This window comes from Mobula hypostoma, chromosome 8 (genome assembly GCF_963921235.1).
Source record: "Mobula hypostoma chromosome 8, sMobHyp1.1, whole genome shotgun sequence".
NCBI classification, from domain to species: Eukaryota; Metazoa; Chordata; class Chondrichthyes; order Myliobatiformes; family Myliobatidae; genus Mobula; species Mobula hypostoma.
Window position 1 is genome coordinate 69,639,472 of NC_086104.1, and position 19,413 is coordinate 69,658,884.

The following is a 19,413-nucleotide window of genomic DNA, read 5'->3' on the forward strand; positions in this document are numbered from 1 at the left end:
CTCAGCCACGCCAGATATCTGCAGAACGTAGAACAGCACAGGACTGGGTCCATCAGCCGCACTGACCATGATGCCAATTTAAACTGCTCATTGTCCATATCCCTCTATTCCCTGCCTTTTCCTGTGCCTGTCTAAATGTAACTGTTTCTACCAATTCCCCTGGCAGTGTGTTCCAGGAACTTACCATTCTGTTAGGGAAAAAAACACCTGCCTAAAGGCAAATCTCCTTTAAACTGTCCTCCTTGCAACTTAAATCTAATCCCTCCAGTATTCCACTCTGGGGAGAAAGAGTCTGACTGTCTACCTATGCCCCTCATGATTGGAATTTCCTGATGCTAGAGTCAAAACAAACACCCATGTTTGTATCTCAAGTGTCTAATATCGTTATAACTAGAAATTACTCATGTATCCAGGGTCCAGCTTGGTAGATATTTCTCCCGAGACCCATAAAAACTATTCATTGATGTCATTAGATTTTCCGTATTAGTTCATTTAACAAAGGTACCTTTAGAAATAGTAAAAACACATCTACAGAAGCCATTAATGTAATATGGATACTGAAAATACAATACAAAAATCAGTAGTCTTCTTTACTTAGTCGGTAATCAGAGTGTAAACTCAATTCCATGGGGCACGACAGAGGCAAATAATACAGATGCATTAATAAGCAAATTAAATATGCTCACAAAGGAGAAGAGTTGAAAGAGAATTGTAAGAAGTTTTAGAGCATAAATGCCAAGAAGCACCAAATGTACTGTTCTGTACAATTGACTCATGTGATATATAAATAACCTGGATAATGGTGTTGTTATCGAGGTGCCACAGAACGATCTGACTCATGGCAGGTTTTCCCGTGTCATTGTTCACCACAGCCACATGCAAGTCCTTAGGACTGCCTCCAATGCAAAGACATATCAGTGATATCTGAATAACTGGCAGGAAGAACTGGAAGCCAAGAAATCTATGGGACACAGAAGATGATACTCAAACACAAAATTGAAATAAACCATCCATTCAGAATATATTCTTAAAATTTTAACCTTTGCTGATGCTTGGCATACAGAAAGAAGCCTGTCATAATTTTTAATAATGTACACATTATGTGCAGGTTTTTGATGAAGTAACATTACAAGACCATCTCCAACCTGCTTTTTGTTTTTCACACAATTGCATCTTAAATGTGGCCACAATGATCTATAGTTCCCCTCTCCTCATTAAGTGAGCTACCATAGAGTGTGTCTCAAATAATCTTTGTGTTGTAGGTACTTAGACAAGATGATGCATGCATTATTAACTGCCTGATGGGTAAATTATCTGGTTGTGAAAAGGAGTCACGTACCCAGGCATTCTTCTGATCCGAATGAAAGTTTTAATCACCAAAGCTGCAATATTTCTCCATTTAGGGATCATGCTTTTCATCCACATATTCCAGCCCACTATAACAAAAAAAGATGAGAATTAATCAGGTTCCAAAGTTCATGTGAAAATATCCTGAGCTGATAGAAAGGAGGCATTCCATTCTGGACCATCTACTGAAATAATGGACTACTTACAGCAATTTGAGAGGGAGAAGCATAAGTCACATGTATCAGTATCCCAGTGGAATAAAGGGAATTACAGAGGCATGAGGAGGGAGCTTGTCCAGGTAGATTGGAGGGGTATACTGGTGGGGATGACGGCAGAGCCAAGGTGGCTGAAGTTTCTGAGAATAGTTCACAAGGTGCAGGATAGATCTGTCCCACAGAGGAAGAAGTTCTCAAATGGCTGGGGTAGGCATCTGCGGCTGACGAGGGAAGTTAAGGACTACATAAAAGCCAAAGAAGGGCATATAAGGTAGCAAAAGTGAGTGGGAAGTTGGATGATTGGAAAGCTTTTAAAATCCAAAAAAAGGCAACTAAAAAGGCAATAAGAAGGGAAAAGATGTAACATGAGGGCAAACTTGCCAATAGTATAAAGCAGGATACTAGAAGTTTTTTCAGTTATATAAGGAGTAAAAAGGAGATGAGAGTTGATATTGTGAACCACTGGAAAATGAGGCTGGTGAGGTAGTAGAAGTTGGACAAAGAAATGGCAGATGAATTTAATAAGTACTTTGCTTCAGTCTTCACTGTGGAAGACACTGGCAGTGTGCCAGAGGTTGTTGAGTGTCAGGGAACAGGAGTGAGTACCATTGCTATAACAAAGGAAAGCATGCTAGGCAAATTGAAAGGTCTTAAGGTGGATAAGTCACCAGGACCAGGTGGATTACATCCCAGTGTCCTGAAAGAGGTTGCTGAAGAGATAACAGTCATGATCGTTCAAGAGTCACTTGAATCTGGCATGGTCCCAGACGACTGGAAGATTGCAAATGTCACTCCACTCTAAGAAGGGAGGAAGCCAAAAGAGAGGAAATTTTAGACCAGTTAGCTTAACCTCAGTGGTTGGGAAAGTGTTGGAGTCCATTAGTAAGGACAAGATTTCAGGTATGTGATGATAAAACATGTCAAAGTCAGCATGTTTGCTGTAAAGGGAAATCTTGCCTGACAAACCTGTTAGAATTCTTGGAGGATGTAACAAGCAGGGTGGACAAAGGAGAGGCAGTGGATGCCATTTGATAAGGTGCCTCACATGAGGCTACCTAACAAGATAAAATCCTATGGTGTTACAGGAAATATACTGGCATGGATAGAGGAATGGCTCACAGGCAGGAGGCAATGAGTGGGAATAAAGGGGCCCTTTCTGGTTGGTTGCCTGTGACTAGTGGTGATCCTCAGGGTTCAGTATTGGGACGACTACTTTTCACATTGTTTGTCTGTGATTTGGATAATGGAATTGATGGTTTTGTGGCAAAGTTTGTGGATGATATGAAGATAGGTGGAGGGGTAGGTAGTGCTGAGGAAGCAATGCGATTGCAGCAGGACTTAGACAAATTGGAAGAATGGGCAAAAGAAGTGGCAGTGTTGGAGAATGTATGATAATGCATTTTGGTAAAAGGAACAATAGTGCACACTATTTTCTAAATGGGGAAGAAAATTCAAAAATCAGAGGTGCAAAGGGACCTAGGAGTCCTCGTGCAAGACTTCCAGATGCTTAATTTACACATTGAGTCTGTGGTGAAGAAGGTAAATGCCATGTTAAGGGGAATAGAATATAAAAGTAAGGGGACAATGCTGAGCCTTTATAAGACACTAGTCAGGCCGCACTTGGAGTATTGTCAACAGTTTTGGGCCCCATATCTCAAAAAGGGGAGAATCATTGGAGAGAGTCCAGAAGAGGTTCACGAGGATGATTCCAGGAATGAAGGGGTTAACATATGAGGAGCGTTTGGTAGCTTTGGGCCTGTACTCTCTGGAATTTAGAAGCATGCGTGGGGATCTCATTGAAACCTACTGAATGTTGAAAGGACTAGATAAAGTGGATGTGGAGAGGATGTTTCCTCTGGTGGGGGTATCCAGAACATGAGGGCCAAGACTCAAAACTGAGGGGCAGCCTCTCAGAACAGAAGTAAGGAGAAATTTTTTTCAGCCAAAGAGCGGTAAATCTGAGGAATGCTCTGCCACAGACTGTGGTGGAGGCCAAATCTGTGGGTATATTTAAAGCAGAAGTAGGTAGATTCCTGGTTGGTTGGGGCATCAAAGGGTATGGTGAGAGGGCAGGTGTATGGGGTTGAATGGGATCCAGGATCAGCCATGATGAACAGGCGGATCAGAATCTATGGGCTGAATAGCCGAATTCTGCTCCTATGTCTCAAGGTCTTATGATTGTTTTGTCTTACAGTTAAGGACTTGCACAACAGTGAATCAAATACATTAAAGCAATTTGTCCCTGCAACTTGTGATACAGAGCATGTAAACCCCTGATTGTTGTTTGTAACTAGGAATTATATCTTTGCCAGCAATAATGTGGAACATGCTGCAGGAAGTTTCAGGTTCACACTTTGGTTGGCACTGGTATTGCCATAAGTGAAAATAAAATTGAATTTCCAGTCCTGTTTAAGGACTTGCATACAGAGGTTGGACAAGAACCAGTTAACATGGCAGAATGGAGTCATGTTCCACTCATGTTTAAGAGAACACAAGGGGCTGCTTTTACTCGCAAACAACAGGAATTCTGCAGATGCTGGAAATTCAAGCAACTCTCGGCCTGAAACGTCGACTGCAGCTCTTCCTACAGATGCTGCTTGGCCTGCTGCGTTCACCAGCAACTTTGATGTATGGGGCTGCTTTTACTTCCTGCTTGATTTGAAAAATGTTTATACACTTCAGACTGCCATATCATGTTATCCAGACAGGAATCTATTTTATTTCCTATCAGGCCTACCAACTAAAATCCACATGCAGTTTTGTCCATTCCATGCTAAAAAGCAATTAAATGTTGAAATCCAAGAAGAATTTTTGCTTCCCATTGTTGTCCAGAGGTAATCATGAAAACTTAATTCTAGGATCATTCCCAAATGACTATTACATGTGGGGCTTGGTCTCACTATTTGAAAATAAACAAGTCCCTTTGTTCAATCACTATTTAATACCATACAGTTCACGACATTAATATGATAGAATTTTAAACATATTTGTGCAGTTTTCATGCACTGCCAATAAACTCAAGCTTTCATAAATAACGGCTGCAATAATGGAAATCTAAGTTGAGGGCATGTGATAAACCATGTATATATATGTTGTAACTCGGTTGCCTGTCTGGACACACCCCTCTGCTGACTGCCCCTGTGGCTCCTCCCACAGAGTCCTGTATAAAGGTGTTCGCCTTGCCCCTCCCCCTCAGTCCGGGGACAGACACTCACTGTGGAGGTCGTATTGTACAGCGAATAAAAGCCTTTCAGTATTTTACCAAACCTCAGTCTTTTGGAGTAATTGAAGGTGCTTCAATTTTATTCACTGTACATTTTAAAACATGGAACAGGCCCTGAGACCAGAAAAATTGGACCTCGATCCGCAAACACCTGACGCTGGAAACGCTTTCGAACTCTGGCTGGCCTGCTTCGAAGCGTATCTAGAGGAGATTAAAGCGACCGACCCCGTAGCGAAGCGCAGAGTTCTACTCTCCAGGGTCAGTCCACGGGTTTATTCGCTGATTAGAGACCAGCCGAACTACGACGGCGCAATGAACACACTCAAAAGACAATACCTGCGGCCGATAAACAGCATCTATGCTCGGCATCGCTTAGCGACACGGCAACAACGGTCCGGGGAATCGAGTGCTGAGTTTGTCCGGGCCCTACAGACACTCGTGCGAGCCTGCAATTGCCAGGAGCTGACGGCGACGCAGCATGCAGAACTCCTAGTGAGAGACACCTTCGTCACGGGGACCAGGTCAGTGTACGTGCGCCAGCGGCTGCTGGAAAAAGCCGATCTTACCCTAAGTTCGGCGATCGAGCTGGCTGATACTTCGGAGGCCGCTCTGCATAACTCCGAGGCTCTCCAGGCACGCGATCCCCCGATGGCCTCGTGGGTGCCGCAGAACCCGCAACCCGCCGGCGAATTGACCTCGGCTGCCGCCAGTCGTGAGTCCGCGAAGTGCTACTTCTGCGAACTGGAGAAGCACCCCCGGAAACGCTGCGCAGCCCGACAAGCTACCTGTTCCAGCTGCGGAAAGAAGGGCCACTTCGCCAAGGTCTGTAAGTCAAAACCACGAGTGGGATCGAGCAGCGCCGCGTGCGAGACATGGGGGTCGCCATCTTCCCTGCACACTGCCACCATGTGCGAGACGTGGGGGTCGCCATCTTGCCTGCCGCCATCTTCCCTGCACGCCACCACGTGCAAGACATGGGGGCAGCCATCTTGGTCGGCGCCACCTCCCACCGCCTACGACCAACGGGTGCTCACGGGGCACCCCACCACGCCGGACCAAGACAGCGACCCCACCCTGGCTTCCGTGACCCTCAACCAAAGCGCTCCCCACCAGCTCGCAAGGTCAATGATGGACTTCCTGGTGGAGGGGCACAGGACAAGCTGCCTGTTTGACACAGGCAGCACGCAGAGTTTTATCCACCCGGCCACGGTGCAGCATTGTGGACTCATGATACGACCAATAAGTCAGAGGGTCACCATGGCCTCTGGGTCGCATACAACAGACATCCGGGGGGGTTGTGTAGCGACGCTAGTGGTGCAGGGCACAGAATATCGGGACTTTAAGTTACTGGTCTTGCCTCAACTGTGTGCCCCTGTGCTGTTGGGGTTGGACTTCCAGAGCCACCTGAAAAGCGTGACAATGAAGTATGATGGGCTCCTCCCGCCAATTACTGTCGTAAATCCCCAGTTTTGTAGAGATATGTCACGTACCCCGCTACTGACCACACACACACACACCGACCCGCGCATCCCACCCAACATCATGCCAACTGCCACACTACCGACACCACTTGCGGCCTGTCCACCCTCAGCATCCCTCCCCCACCGCTGTTCGCCAACCTGACCCCCGACTGTAAACCCGTGGCAACTAAAAGCAGGAGGTACAGCGCAGGGGACAGAGCTTTCATTAAGTCGGAGGTGCAGCGGCTGCTCAGGGAGGGGGTCATTGAGACAAGCACAAGTCCTTGGAGGGCGCAGGTGGTCGTTGTTCGGAACAGGGAGAAAAATAGGATGGTCGTGGACTATAGCCAGACCATCAATAGGTTCACGCAGCTCGACGCGTACCCTCTACCCCGCATCGCGGATATGGTCAATCAGATAGCACAGTACAAGGTGTACTCGACCATAGACCTAAAATCCGCTTACCATCAGCTCCCCATCCGCCAGGAGGACCACCCTTACACTGCCTTTGAGGCGGACGGCAGGCTTTATCAATTTCTGCGCGTCCCCTTTGGTGTCACGAATGGTGTATCTGTCTTCCAGAGGGCAATGGACTGGATGGTGGACCAGTGCCAACTGAAGGCCACGTTCCCATATCTGGATAACATCACCATCTGCGGTCATGACCAGCAACCTCCAAAAATTTCTCCAAGCGGCCAAATCTTTCAACCTCACCTGTAACAAGGACAAGTGTGTATTTGGGACCACCCGACTTGCTATCCTTGGGTGTGTCGTGGAGAATGTAGTCATTGGCCCTGACCCCGACCGTATGTGCCCCCTGTTGGAACTCCCTCTTCCCAATACCCTCAGAGCCCTCAAAAGGTGCCTGGGCTTCTTTTCATATTACGCCCAATGGGTCTCTAACTATGCAGACAAGGCCCGCCCCCTGGTCAAGTCCACCACATTTCCCTTCTCTGCCGAGGCCCACACGGCCTTCAACCGCATAAAAGGGGACATTGCCAAAGCAGCAATGCATGCGGTGGATGAGGCCATTCCCTTCTAAGTAGCGAGTGACGCCTCCGACTTTGCGCTGGCTGCTACCCTCAACCAGGCCGGAAGACCGGTGGCGTTCTCCTCCCGTACCCTTCAAGGCCCTGAAATTCGGCACTCTGCGGTAGAGAAAGAGGCCCAGGTCATAGCGGAAGCTATAAGGCACTGGAGGCACTATCTTGCCGGCAAAAGGTTCACCCTGCTAACTGACCAGCGCTCAGTCGCATTCATGTTTAATAATCAGCAGCGGAGCAAAATCAAAAACGATAAAATTCTGAGGTGGAGAATCGAACTCTCCACCTACAACTATGACATCATGTACAGGCCTGGGAAGCTCACGAGCCCTCCGATGCCCTATCCCGGGGAACATGCGCCAGCGCGCAGATCGACCGGCTATACGCCCTACATGTAGACCTTTGCCACCCGGGAGTCACCCGGCTTTTCCACTTCGTGAAAGCCCGGAACCTGCCTTACTCCCTTGAGGAGATCAGGATGATGACCAGGGACTGCCAAGTCTGTGCAGAGTGCAAACTGCACTTCTACCGACCCGAAAAGGCACCACTCATCAAGGCCACCCGCCCCTTTGAGCGACTGAGTGTTGACTTTAAGGGCCCCCTTCCCTCCACCGACCGCAATTGTACTTTCTTAACGTAATTGACGAGTACTCGTGGTTCCCCTTCGCCATCCCCTGCCCCGACACCACTACCACGTCAGTTATAAAAGCCCTGCGCAAGCTCTTCACTCTGTTCGGATACCCATGCTATATCCACAGTGACAGAGGGTCCTCGTTTATGAGTGACGAGCTGCGCCAATATCTACTGGCTAGGGGAATTGCAACCAGTAGGACCACGAGCTATAATCCCCGGGGGAATGGACAGGTAGAGAAGGAGAATGGCACAGTGTGGAAAGCCACACTCTTAGCCCTCAGGTCAAAGGGACTGCCGGTCTCCCGCTGGCAGGAGGTCCTTCCGGAGGCACTCCACTCCATCCGCTCCCTGTTATGCACAGCCACCAATGCCACCCCTCATGAGTGGCTCTTTTCTTTTCCCAGAAAATCGACCACTGGGACCACCTTACCAACTTGTCTGACATCCCCGGGGCCAGTGCTGCTCCGGAAACATGCGAGGAGCCATAAATACTTCCCGATAGTTGAGAGGGTTCACTTACTTCATGCGAACCCCCAGTACGCCTACGTGGTTTTACCTGATGGGCGGGAGGACACGGTCTCCATCCGCGACCTGGCGCCCGCAGGAGCTCCGGGCCCCTACCCTGAACATCCGTGGTGACTATTGACCCCGTACCCACCAATGTATGTACCTACGAGACACCGTGCACCCCAAACCCTATACAGACACCACACGACACTCCCACACCGGGCGCGACGCACACACACGAGGGATTACCGACACCTGACGTGCTGGCACCTGAAGTCAGGCCGGAGCCAGCACAACCGCCATCGCCGGTGCAATCACCGCCGGTGCTACGTGGATCACAGCGACGGACTCGACCGCCTGATAGACTTAACCTGTAAATATACTTCTTGTAAATATTGTCAGTCACTTCACCCCGCGGGACTCTTTAAAAAAAGGAGGGGTGAATGTGGTAAACCATGTATATATGTTGTAACTCGGTTGCCTGTCTGGACACACCCCTCTGCTGACTGCCCCTGTGGCTCCTCCACAGAGTCCTGTATAAAGGTGTTCGCCTTGCCCCTCCCCCTCAGTCCGGGGGCAGACACTCACTGTGGAGGTCGTATTGTACAGCGAATAAAAGCCTTTCAGTATTTTACCAAACGTCAGTCTTTTGGAGTAATTGAAGGTGCTTCAGGGCATATACATGGACATCGATGCTCAGCATGCAGACAGATGGGAATCTGATAGTCCATTGCTTTAATGCTGGCTATTAAATACCGATCTGTACTAATTCCATATTTTCAGCACTTAGCTCATAATATTTCAAGTGTTCATTAATCTACTCCTTAATGTTTTGGGAGTCCCTGTCTCTTCCGCAGATTGAGTGGACATAACTCAGCACATCACAAAAATAAGCTTCCCCTCTCATCTGTCCATACTTGCTATCAACCTGTGTTTCTGCCTTCAAGAACCCTTGGGCATGTGCATAAAGATCCCTCTATCCTCAACAATTTCTGAGGTCCTACCGTTCATTCTATAGTATATATCCTAGCTTTATTTGACCTCCTAAAATATATAACCTCACGCATTTTATGATTATATTCTATCTGCCATTCTCTTGTTCATCTTACCAACTTGTCAATATTCTTCCGTGGCCAAAAAAGTACCCTCCTCACTGTCAACAACACCACCAACTTCCAGGTCATCTGCAAACTTACTGATGAGCAATAGCAAGCATTCATGCAGTGCAACACCAGTCATTGGCTTCTCATGGCAAAGACAACCCTCAACCATCTAATCTCAGATTCAGCTTGCTAGATTGCCATATATCCATGGCTCTTACAATTTTGCGTCTGTGTTCCATGTAGAATTTTGTCAAAGATTAGAATCAGATGTATTATCATTGGATTACATGCCATGAAATTTGCTCTTTGTACAGTACAAAGTCATTACTCAAAATTGCTATTTTACTGAAGTCAGTGTCAACTACATCAATCACACGGCCCTTATTAACAGACTCATTTCCATCTCTGAGACATTCAGTCAGGTGATATTATCCCTCAACAAATCCATACCGCCCATCCTTGATAACCCCTGCCTTTCCAAAGATAGATTAATCCTCTCCCTCAGAAGTTTTTCCCCCAAAGGTTTCTGTTTTACTGATGTTGGACTGCTGGGCCTGTAATTGCCTCACTCATTCCCTTCTTGGAAAAAAGTACCACCATGATTCTTCCCCCCCCCCCCCAACCCCTCCCGTCACCTGGCACCTGTTCTGTGGTGGAGCAGATTGAAAATTTCTGCCAGAACCCCAACAATCTCTTCCTTTGGTTTCCATAGCAGCTTGATATGAATTTCCTTGAGATTTATACAGCTTAAAGTGTAAAGCCTAAAACATGAACACTTCCTCCTTTTAAATTGTAGTTGATCCTAATACTTCAATCCACTTTCAGTTCATGTGCAGTGAACTTTTCCAAAGGACAAAGTAAAACAGAGCGGCTTCAGTTATGTGTCTCCCAGTGACCAGCACCATTCCCATCTCTCAGGTCTTTGCACTGCCACTGTGCTTGCATGGATTCTGACGTCGCAACCTATTTTTGTGGAGGAAGGAGGTGGCAGTGCGAACGTTCGTCCTTCTGTTACGCATGAATCATGTGAAGCTGCTGCCCCACATTTCCAGCAAACCAGACTTTACCCTCAGCTCAGGTGCTGTCAATATGAGGTTTGCTGATGCTCCCAGTGACCACTTCGTTCTCCCTGGTCACTCCTGTTTCCAACTGCATCCCGGAGACATGTTCATTAGTTCATTCCCCTAGTGTAGGAATGTGGTTGGAGAATTTAGGGAAATTTGGTGGGATGTGAGAGGAAACTAGTTAAAGGGGGTGTAGAGGGACTGGACAACCATAGTGAAAATAAGAAGATGGGGGACAGGAATGATTGAAAAGTTCCATAGCATGTGAAGTATCACTGATGTAGGTAGGAGAGGACTGAACTAGAGTCGAGGTATGCAGATACGAGTTCAGTGGGGCAGGAACAAGCTGAAATAATGGGTCTACCTGAACAACAGGTCTGTGGATCTTGGGTAGGACCCTACCAGGGATAGGGTTCCTCTTGTCCTCACCCACCGCCCCACCAGCCTGCACTCCAACGGGATCCCACCACCAAACACATATTTCCCTCCCCCCCCACCACTGTCTGCTTTCCGCAGGGATCACTCCCTATGTGACTCGCTTGTCACACCCCACTGATCTCTCTCCTGACACGTATCCTTGCAAGCAGAACAAGTGCTACACCTGCCCCTACACCTCCTCCCTCACTACCATTCAGTGCCCCAAACAGTCCTTCCAGGTGAGGTGACATTTCACCTGTGAGTCTGTTGGGGTCATACACTGTGTCTGGTGCTCCTGGTGTGGCCTCCTGTATATCGGTGAGACCTGACATAGATTGGGAGACTGCTTTGCTGGGCACCTATGCTCGGTCCGCCAGAAGAAGCAGGATCTCCCAGCGGCCACCCATTTTAATTCCATTTCCCTTTCCCATTCCGATATGTCCATCCATGGCCTCCTCTACTGTCGTGATGACTATAATTTAGTCTTCTCACCCAATCCATTGATATATGGTAAGTCATGAATAGCTGGGGTCTGAGAACCAACCCTGTAGAACCCTGCAAATCACAAACTCAACCAGAGTATCAGCTTTTATCCAGTCTTCAAAAGCTAGAGTTCAAACTTCCTCCATTTTCATATCTTACAGTTTCTTACCATAGATAGAGGCCATTCAGCCTATTGACCATATGCTGACTCTCACAATAATCCTGTCAGTTCTATTTCCCTTTATTCCATTCTCCCTCTCTGTCTCTCTCTCACACACTCTCTTTCTCCTCTCATGCACATGCCCACTAACTCCCCACTGATTCTCCTGCAAACCACTTCAAGCGTGGGGTAACTTTTAAAAATACAGTATTAGGTTCTTTTTAATCTGCTACCCACCCACCACCAATCCACTACACCACCATCCTGTAATGCCAAGTGACCTTTGATATCTCACTAATTGTCTTGTCCTCCTTTCTTCATCACTCTGTAATTTGGGGTGCATTTCCAAAGGAAGCCAGATGAATTACTGTATATGGTTGGGAAAATCAAGGTCATTTTGGCTGAGGCATAACATATGAGAGCAGGGAAGTGATACCAGAACTTTGTTAAATACAAAACAAGATACAGCTGGAACAACCCATATGGATCTGCTCACTGCATTGCCTAAAGAATGTGATGGCATTAGAAAGAGAATTCGAAAGCATTACCAGGGCTGCAGAATGATTGGCTGGGCTTTTCTTTCTCTTTGGAATAGAGCAAACTAGAAGAAATTTAACATTCTGTACAAAATGATAAGGTGCCTAGATCTGGGAAGCAGAAAGAGCCCCTTTCCCTTTGACGAGAAAGTAATAAGGGGCATCAAACATGTGATGCAGCATCTTGGCTTGAAATGTTGACTTACACGGTTTGCCTGGAGGAGATTATTTTTGTCTAAAACTATCAGGAGGCTGGAACACACTGTAGAAAAGAATCCTGGAGGCAGAGAAACCTCACCACATTCAGCTAGTATCTGAATAAGCGCTTGCTGAGTGAGAGGCAGAGCTGAGTAGTGGGAATGGACAGAATTGGTTTATTGTTGGACGTGATGACCTGTGCTGTAAGACACCAAACAACGCTGGTAAATTACCTTTCTTGAGCATTCTTGGGAACTCCAGCACTTATGCCAGCTCCAAATGTTGCCTTTGAACTTTTCCTTAGGTTTGGGTGGATCTTGTTTTTCATATCTTATCATGTTCAGAATTAAATTAAACCATCTTTGAACTGAGGAGTTTGAGGATAGTGTCTACGGGCTTCACAGCATTAAAACTAGTCCCCAGACAAGACCCGGGAAGGGAAAATGTAGGGAAATAAGAGTCTACCTCAGCATTGGAACAAAATCAACTGGGATTTCCAATGGTTAGAAGGGATCAGATGACAGAGTATAAGCAACTGTGATCAAGCCAACAGGCCTCAACAGTGATGGAAATTATCCCTCAGGCTGCATCAACATGTCTGGAAAATGCTTGAGACAGTTCTGGTCTCACAGCACCTGTGTATTCAAACTCAGCTCTTCCTCCCACCGATCCATCAATATTCATATCTGTACTTTGTTCATGATTGCGGGACTTAGAACTCCATTTATTGCTGATCAACGTTATCCAGGGATTTCTTCTGTGGCTTCAGATCCAACGACAAACAATGCATGCCTTCAGGAAATTCACTGTGAAAAATCAGAGGGGTACAGGGAGAGAGTGGCTAACAAACAATCTCATATCTCACCTTTAGACATATTTTGTTCCATGTCTCCATGGAGAATTGGTAGCGTCTCCTCCTCGTTTTTCTTCCTGTAGCTTTGTTTATTTTTTTGGAAAATACCAGAGACAGTTTTTGACTGATCGGAGGTTTTACACAATTTCAGGAACACGTTCTCCAAAGTCTAAAATAACCATTAGGTAAAGAAAGTAAGTGCCATGAAAATAGTTTGGCATAATTTACCCAATAACTGTTCAGTACTTACTGACATATTGTGGAATCTTATTAAATAATCAGGAGGAGCTTCTGCAAGAAGTTTACCATTTCTCATTAATCCAACCTGAAAAGTAAGAGAAGAAATATTTTAGATTTAAAGTTAAGTCAAGAGTTCTTTCGATTGAATTTATTTTGTCAACGCATGGAATCGGTTAAGCAGAAAAAAAAAAGAGTCTTCTGAAGGCAGTCCACAGAATGGTAGGATTGAGAGAGTGAGGCATACAATGAAGTATCTTAATGCATACTGACTGTATCATCTGGATTTCTGTGTGATTATTTTGTGCTGTGTTGAATAATTTCAAAGTTCTGGAGCTCTACAACCATTGTTCTTTATCCCAATGGCTCCCCCAGACTTCTACAAACAACATTACATATCAGCCATTAACTAACGTCAGTATACTTCATCTTTTACAACCTGTACTACAATAAACAAGGAAAGTACATTAAACTTAAAAGAATGCTTACACACATTTACATGTATAGACTAATAAATTTGCAGTTTTAGTGGCATAGAAGGTCTTCAAACCCTCTGGGCCTTCTTCAGCATTTCCAGCATGACTGACATCTTTCTGGTATCACTTTCAACATTGACTAACCACCCACTTTAGAATTCACCATGACCTCTTTCAAGTCCCAGTCAGCAACCTGCCTGCAGCTTCCTTCTGTTCTCCTGTGACATTCACTTCAAGGACACCTAGTGACTCATAACTTGGTGTTTCATCAATTCCTGAACTTGGATACTGTTGGTGGGGACGATCTACCAGGGACAAGTTGTAGTGGTTGTGTCTCTGGCACCGAGACTGGACCCACAGCTCAGAAGGGAATGAGGGAAAAGAGGAGAGCAGCAGTGATAGGGGATTCGATAGTTAGGGGGACAGATAAGAGGTTCTGTGGGAGAGATCGAGAATCCTGGATGGTCTGTTGCCTCCCTGGTGCCAGGGTCCGCGATATCTCAGATCAAGTTCTCGGCATTCTCAAGAGGGAGGGTGAGCAGCCTGATGTCGTGATCCATGTAGGGACCAATGATGTGGATAGGAAGAAGGAGGAGGTCCTACAAAGAGAGTTTAGGGAGTTAGGTGCAAAGTTGAAGGACAGTGACCTCCAGGGTTGCAATCTCAGGATTGCTACCCGTGCCACATGCTAGTGAGTCTAGAAATAGGAAGATAATGCAGCTAAATACGTGGCTAAGGAGTTGGTGCAGGAGGGAGGGCTTCATGTTTCTGGACAATTGGGCCTTGTTCCAGGGAAGGTTGGACCTGTTCCGACAGGACGGGTTGCACCTGAACTGGAGGGGGACTAACGTCCTTGCGGAAAAGTTTGCTAGTGCTGCTCAGGGAGAGGGGAACCAGAGTGTTAGAGCAGATAGTGAGGTGGAGGAGGATAAAGGTGATAGGAGAACTGCAAGTATAGTACATGGCATAAACCCAGATCTAACATATAAAGAGGCTCTGGGGGAAGCAGAATAAATGGTGTAAAGACAGTAAGGTAGGAGAGCTAAAGTGTGTGTACTTCAATGCAAGAAGCATCAGGAACAAAGGTGATGAACTGAGAGCTTGGATATATACTTTGAATTATGATATAGTGGCCATTACAGAGACTTGGCTGGTACCAGGGCAGGAATGGATTCTCAATATTCCTAGATTTCAGTGCTTTAAAAGGGATAGAGAGGGCAGAAAAAGGGGAGGAAGGGTGGCATTACTGGTCAGGGATACTATTACAGCTACAGAAAGGGTGGGTAATGTAGCAGGATCCTCTTTTGAGTCAATATGGGTGGAAGTCAGGAACAGGAAGGGAGCAGTTATTCTATTGGGAGTATTCAATCGGCCCCCTGGTAGCAGCAGGGATACAGAGCAGCAGATTGGGAGGCAGATTTTGGAAAGGTGCAAAAATAACAGGGTTGTTATCATGGGTGACCTTAACTTCTCTAATATTGATTGGCACCTGATTAGTTCCAAGGGTTTAGACTGGGCAGAGTTTGTTAAGTGTGTCCAGGACGGATTCCTGTCACAGTATGTTGACAGGCCGACTAGGGGGAATGCGATACTAGATCTAGTATTAGGTAATGAACCGGGTCAGGTCACAGATCCCTCAGTGGGTGAGCATCTGGGGGACAGTGACCACCGCTCCCTGGCCTTTAGCATTATCATGGAAAAGGATGGAATCAGAGAGGACAGGAAAATTTTTAATTGGGGAAGGGCAAATTATGAGGCTATAAGGCTAGAAATTGCGGGTGTGAATTGGGATGATGCTTTTGCCGGGAAATGTAATATGGACATCTGATTGATGTTTAGGGTTCTCTTGCAGGATGTTAGGGATAAATTTGTCCCGGTGAGGAAGATAAAGAATGGTAGGGTGAAGGAACCATGGGTGACAAGTGAGGTGGAAAATCTAGTCAGGTGGAAGAAGGTAGCATACGTGAGGGTTAGGAAGCAAGGATCAGATGGGTCTATTAAGGAATATAGGGTAGCAAGAAAGGAGCTTAAGAAGGGGCTGAGAAGAGCAAGAAGGGGGCATGAGAAGGCCTTGGCGAGTAGGGTAAAGGAAAACCCCAAGGCATTCTTCAATTATGTGAAGAAAAAAAGGATGACAGGAGTGAAGGTAGGACAGATTAGAGATAAAGGTGGGAAGATGTGCCTGGAGGCTGTGGAAGTTAGCGAGTTCCTCAATGAATACTTCTCTTCTGTATTCACCAATGAGAGGGAACTTGATGATGGTGAGGACAATATGAATGAGGCTGATGTTCTGGAGCATGTTGATATTAAGGGAGAGGAGGTGTTGGAGTTGTTAAAGTACATTAGGATGGATAAGTCCCCAGGGCCTGACGGAATATTCCCCAGGCTGTTCCACGAGGCGAGGAAAGAAATTGCTGAGCCTCTGGCTAGGATTTTTATGTCCTCGTTGTCCACGGGAATGGTACCAGAGGATTGGAGGGAAGCGAATGTTGACCCTTTGTTCAAAAAAGGTAGTAGGGATAGTCCGGGTAATTATAGACCAGTGAGCCTTACGTCTGTGGTGGGAAAGCTGTTGGAAAAGATTCTTAGAGATAGGATCTATGGGCATTTAGAGAATCAGGGTCTGATCAGGGACAGTCAGCATGGCTTTGTGAAGTGCAGATCGTGTCTAACAAGCCTGATAGAGTTCTTTGAGGTGGTGACCAGGCATATAGATGAGGATAGTGCAGTGGATGTGATCTATATGGATTTTAGTAAGGCACTTGACAAGGTTCCACACGGTAGGCTTATTCAGAAAGTCAGAAGGCATGAGATCCAGGGAAGTTTGGCCAGGTGGATTCAGAATTGGCTTGCCTGCAGAAAGTAGGGGGTCGTGGTGGAGGGAGTACATTTTGGATTGGAGGGTTGTGACTAGTGGTGTCCCACAAGGATCTGTTCTGGGACCTCTACTTTTCGTGATTTTTATGAACAACCTGGATGTAGGGGTAGAAGGGTGGGTTGGCAAGTTTGCAGATGACACAAAGGTTGGTGGTGTTGTGGATAGTGTAGAGGATTGTCGAAGATTGCAGAAGATTGCAGAGAGATATTGATAAGATGCAGAAGTGGGCTGAGAAATGGCAGATGGAGTTCAACCCAGAGAAGTGTGAGGTGGTACACTTTGGAAGGACAAACTCCAAGGCAGAGTACAAAGTAAGTGGCAGGATACTTGGAAGTGTGGAGGAGCAGAGGGATCTGGGGGTACATGTCCACAGATCCCTGAAAGTTGCTTCACAGGTGGATAGGGTAGTTAAGAAAGCTTATGGAGTGTTAGCTTTCATAAGTCGAGGGATAGAGTTTAAGAGTCGCGGGGTAATGATGCAGCTCTATAAAACTCTGGTTAGGCCACACTTGGAGTACTGTGTCCAGTTCTGGTCGCCTCACTATAGGAAGGATGTGGACGCATTGGAAAGGGTACAGAGGAGATTTACCAGAATGCTGCCTGGTTTAGAGAGTATGTATTATGATCAGAGACTAAGGGAGCTAGGGCTTTACTCTCTGGAGAGAAGGAGGATGAGAGGAGACATGATAGAGGTGTACAAGATAATAAGAGGAATAGATAGAGTGGATAGCCAGCGCCTCTTCCCCAGGGCACCACTGCTCAATACAAGAGGACATGGCTTTAAGGTAAGGGGTGGGAAGTTCAAGGGGGATGTTAGAGGAAGGTTTTTTTACTCAGAGTAGTTGGTGTGTGGAATGCACTGCCTGAGCCAGTGGTGGAGGTAGATAAACTAGTGAAATTTAAAAGAGACTACTAGACAGGTATATGGAGGAATTTAAGGTGGGGTGTTATATGGGAAGCAGGGTTTAAGGGTCGGCACAAATTTGTGGGCCGAAGGGCCTGTACTGTGCTGTACTGTTCTCTGTTCTCTGTCATCCTTCATCAAGAATTCTTAGATGTCCATACCAGTAACGAGATGCAAGTATTATTTCACTTTTATCCGAAACATCGACCTGATTGCTCTTTTCCATTGATGCTGCCTGGCCTGCTCTGTGATGTTTACAGTCTAAGCATTTATTGCTATCATTTTCATCCATCTTTTGGCCCAGATACATCACTTTTCTGCAGGGAAACATCACTTCTATTTGAAGGAAAGCACACCAGTTGCATTTCAATGAGCCTCCGTAAAATCTCCCCAAGTATGCAAGTATTTTTCCTCAGTTGTTGAAGTAGCTAACGTTTTCTTGGTTAAGAGAGAATGAGGAATGCCCTGTAGCATCAAGTTCATCGTAGCCAGGAAGGTCTTAGGAGTTGATTTTACCATGGTTTTTCCAGAATGATTCCAGCTGCTTTTGCAAACAGCCTTGCAATGGTGCCAACCCTTCATCATGCCAAAAGCAGCAGCAGCAGTGGCAGCCCTGAAACAAGAATAATCCCTTTACAGCTAAGGCTACACTACATACATAATGCCAAGAAACTGATGTGGATGAGCCAATAAATACTTTGCCTATAAAAGCAGAGAGCAAGTACTTTGTGGCAAATAACTCACTTCCCGACTCCCTGTGGTCTTTGTTTTAAATCATCCACAAGGCATAACTCTGGATTCTAAAGAAATGCTCTTCACTCATCTGGATGAACACAGCTCTATAAATACTCAGGAACTTTCAACCCATCTGGGAAAAAGCATCCACTTGTTTGGCATTGTATCAACCACCTGAAATAAACTCTCTTCACCCGTGCACCTCCATTGTCCATGATCAACAGAATGCATTGCATCCACTTTCTGTGGCTCCTTACATTGCAGTTCCAAAACTAGTGACCACCAACTTGCAGGATTCTCTCCAAGACACACCCTCAAGCTGACTGAACTTGAGCTCATTCCTGCTCTCATTCAAAATTTCAAAACCTTTGCAGCCAATTTCTGCCCACTCTCACCCTCACCTAATTACTCCCTTTCGTAAAGGATCAAAATCTTTTTCAGGTGATGGGTTATCAGTATCCAGCGACAAGTCCGCATACTCTCACATGTACCATTCTGTAAAGATTATTCCATTCTCTGTGACCCATCCTCATGTCAGTATTCCTTTTCCCTTCTCCAGTCAATCATGTCTGTTAATTTCCCACACCCCTGTTTCCTAAGTCATAATATCATACAGCACTATAGCAGGCTTTTGGCCTACCAACTCCATGTTGACCATCAGATTTCTATCTATGCTAATCCCACTTTCCAGTTCTTAGCCTACAGCTATCTGCGGCACTCTAATGCCAAACAAAGTATTCTTAGACACTACAATGGTACCTGCCCCAAGCAGCCCCTTAGGTTGTGCATTCTAGATTTTAAACACTCCTCAGCTGAGAAAATTCTTGCTAAATCCCTCCAAAGCACCTACCAAATACCTTAAAACATGTTCCTTTGATAGGAGACACTTCTGCAATGAGGAGAATTCTATCTATGTCTTCACAATTCTGTTCACTTCACAA

At 46.1% G+C, this 19,413-nt stretch overlaps 1 protein-coding gene across 1 annotated transcript in view; it reads right to left on the reverse strand.

Annotated features, from left to right (window-relative positions):
• abch1 (ATP-binding cassette, sub-family H, member 1) overlaps positions 1-19,413 on the reverse strand; it is a 65,378-nt gene that overhangs the window by 27,663 nt on the left and 18,302 nt on the right. Inside the window, exons 8-11 of the mRNA XM_063055079.1 lie at positions 13,493-13,567; positions 13,255-13,411; positions 1,340-1,436; positions 793-961 (exon numbers count right to left, since the gene is read on the reverse strand). Coding sequence (XP_062911149.1) covers positions 793-961; positions 1,340-1,436; positions 13,255-13,411; positions 13,493-13,567 — 498 coding nt within the window. The remainder of the gene's footprint in view (positions 1-792; positions 962-1,339; positions 1,437-13,254; positions 13,412-13,492; positions 13,568-19,413) is intronic.